Consider the following 2,500-nt stretch of genomic DNA (forward strand, 5'->3'; position numbering starts at 1 on the left):
ACATTAGTGACCACAAGACTAGAATACCAGTGCCAAGTATGGAGCCCAAATCTTATAAAAGATATAATGTTGATAGAACAAGTCCAAAGAATCTTTACACGGAAGTTAGATAATATGATGGGTCTAAACTATTGGGAAAGACTAAAAAAACTAAGACTGTACTCACTACAAAGGCGGAGAGAGAGATACTTCATTATATATGTGTGGAAAATTATTGAAAACTTAACACCAAATCCAAGACCTGTTGAAGGAGGGGGAATTCAGGTAAGACATTCCCCCAGGCAGGGAAGAACATGCTATCGCATTGGGATAAGTGCACAAACATGCCTGTTAAGAAAAATGCAAAAACAAAGTTTCCTAATAAACGGACCTAAATTGTTTAATAGCATACCGAAGGATATAAGAAACTTAAATCAGTGTAGTGTTGAAGTGTTTAAAAGAAAACTAGATAAATGGCTACACTCAGTACCAGATGAACCACCAACATGTGGTAGTGAAAGAACGAGGGCTGAATCAAATTCCATCCCTCATCAAATTCAGTTGCTTGCAACTGACAAAAAACGGGCGGTCCCCCAGGATGGCCCTGGCATGAGCTAATAACAAGGCTCAAGCTGCAACTACCACCAAGTAACCAAGTAAGTATATATATATATATATATATATATATATATATATATATATATATATATATATATATATATATATACATATATATATATATATATATATATATATATATATATATATATATACATATATATATATATATATATATATATATATATATATATATATATATATATATATATGTGTGTGTGTGTGTGTGTGTGTGTATGTATAAATACAAATATATATGTATATATATATATATATATATATATATATATATATAATATATTTGTATTTATACATATTTACATACATACATACATACATACATACATATATACATATATATATATATATATATATATATATATATATATATATATATATATATGTGTGTGTGTGTGTGTGTGTGTTTGTGTGTGTGTGTGTATGCACATACATACATATACGTATACTGTATGTATTGTCTACTCGTCTATGATCAATCTTTCATCTTTATGAATTATATGTAGATAATAACTTGATATACAAACAAACAAATGATGAATTGAGAATAATAGATAACTTGATAGCTATAAAGAAAAAGTCTATAAACTATTGTATGATAACTAAGAAACAATAAGTAGATGGCAAACAATTGAATAGGCTAGAAATAACTGGAGTTCTCGCAACAGTCCCAAAATGCGGGCGAATCCACGAACGCGAGGAACAATAACAAACCGACGGAAGAGAACTCACAGTCTGAAAGGCCAAGTAAATATTTTGCTGTTTAAAGATCTCTATAAGGGAAATGTGAAATGATTGTAGGTTTTATTCAGTCTAGAATATTATTATGGGCTGATTGATAGGTGTGAAGTATTATGACATGTTGATAAGCTGAGATTAAATGACATTACGTGACCCAGTTGGCTGCCAAATATTTTGTAAACAGTGACTAAGTAATTAGTTGGTAGGTAATAGTTCACCTGGATTACCGCGCTTCGCATAGTTTTTTTAAAATTCAGATTTCATTTCTCTGTCAAAGATTTTCAAGCATACCTTAAAAGTTCATCAATTCAGCTTGAAAATACAACCAATTCTTCATAAAGAATGAGGAACCTGAAAACTGTGATTTTAAAGTCGGTGCCTTTTCACGGTTGTTACAGCAGATATTATATTGAATTGGGTTATATTGTGCAACTGAATTGTTGCGCTCTTTGTGGGATTTTACAGTATTTTTTGTAAAACACTTGATGCAGCTGAAGATGCGAGAATCAGGAGATATAAAAGGAATGCTTTTCAAGTGGAACATCAGACATATAACCTCAACCCTTTTCAGAGGGAATATATTTGCTTACCCAGGCTCCAGGATGGATTATATTTCAGAGCGAAGCAGCTTCACACAACATACCTTGACTTTTCCTACTTTCTTTTAATCATTCATTGTAAAGCTTAAGCCATTTTTATGTTTTAATTTGTGTGTGTTTTACTGTATTTAGAGACATACCTGTCATTCCATAGGCTCTATTAATGCTGTTGACTAGAATTGTAGTTTAGGGGCCATAGCAGATCATTATCTTCTTTGCATTATTGGGAGGACTAAAAGCAACTTTATTTTTATGTATTTATGTACTGCCATGAACAATTGAGAAACCCTTAACAATCTACAATGAAGAAAACATGAACAAATAAGGAAGAGAAAGGAAACTTTTGTTTATAACTGTGAGTGCCACAATAAAAGGCATCTCTACAGGCACAGGGGCACATTGTAGACATTGGGCATGGTTTGAATTACTTTCCTCTACTCATTCTGCCTTATATTATATTACATTATGGTTGAAAAGTATATATATAAAATGTAAAATGTATGTATTACAACTATGAATGGATCAATATGATTATGAAATATAAG

At 31.2% G+C, this 2,500-nt stretch overlaps 1 protein-coding gene across 7 annotated transcripts in view; it reads left to right on the forward strand.

Annotated features, from left to right (window-relative positions):
• LOC122261369 (ATP synthase subunit s, mitochondrial) overlaps nucleotides 1-2,500 on the forward strand; it is an 18,052-nt gene that overhangs the window by 8,478 nt on the left and 7,074 nt on the right. For 2 of the 7 annotated variants that reach the window (XM_043028954.2, XM_043028951.2), the window contains exon 1: nucleotides 1,278-1,362. The exons of 1 other annotated variant lie outside the window; for it this stretch is intronic. Coding sequence is in view for 1 of the 6 variants with exons in the window: in XM_043028953.2 (XP_042884887.2) it covers nucleotides 1,291-1,362 (72 nt within the window). In the remaining 5 variants the exon portion in view is untranslated. Of the gene's footprint in view, nucleotides 1-1,277; nucleotides 1,363-1,390; nucleotides 1,413-1,535; nucleotides 1,559-2,500 lie in introns of those variants that run through there. 4 more of the 7 variants (XM_043028953.2, XM_043028952.2, XM_043028949.2 and 1 more) reach the window with 4 other exon arrangements.

The sequence above is a fragment of the Penaeus japonicus genome, unplaced genomic scaffold, assembly GCF_977035675.1.
Source record: "Penaeus japonicus unplaced genomic scaffold, GWHDUDI00000001_assembly GWHDUDI00000020, whole genome shotgun sequence".
Classification (NCBI taxonomy): Eukaryota; Metazoa; Arthropoda; class Malacostraca; order Decapoda; family Penaeidae; genus Penaeus; species Penaeus japonicus.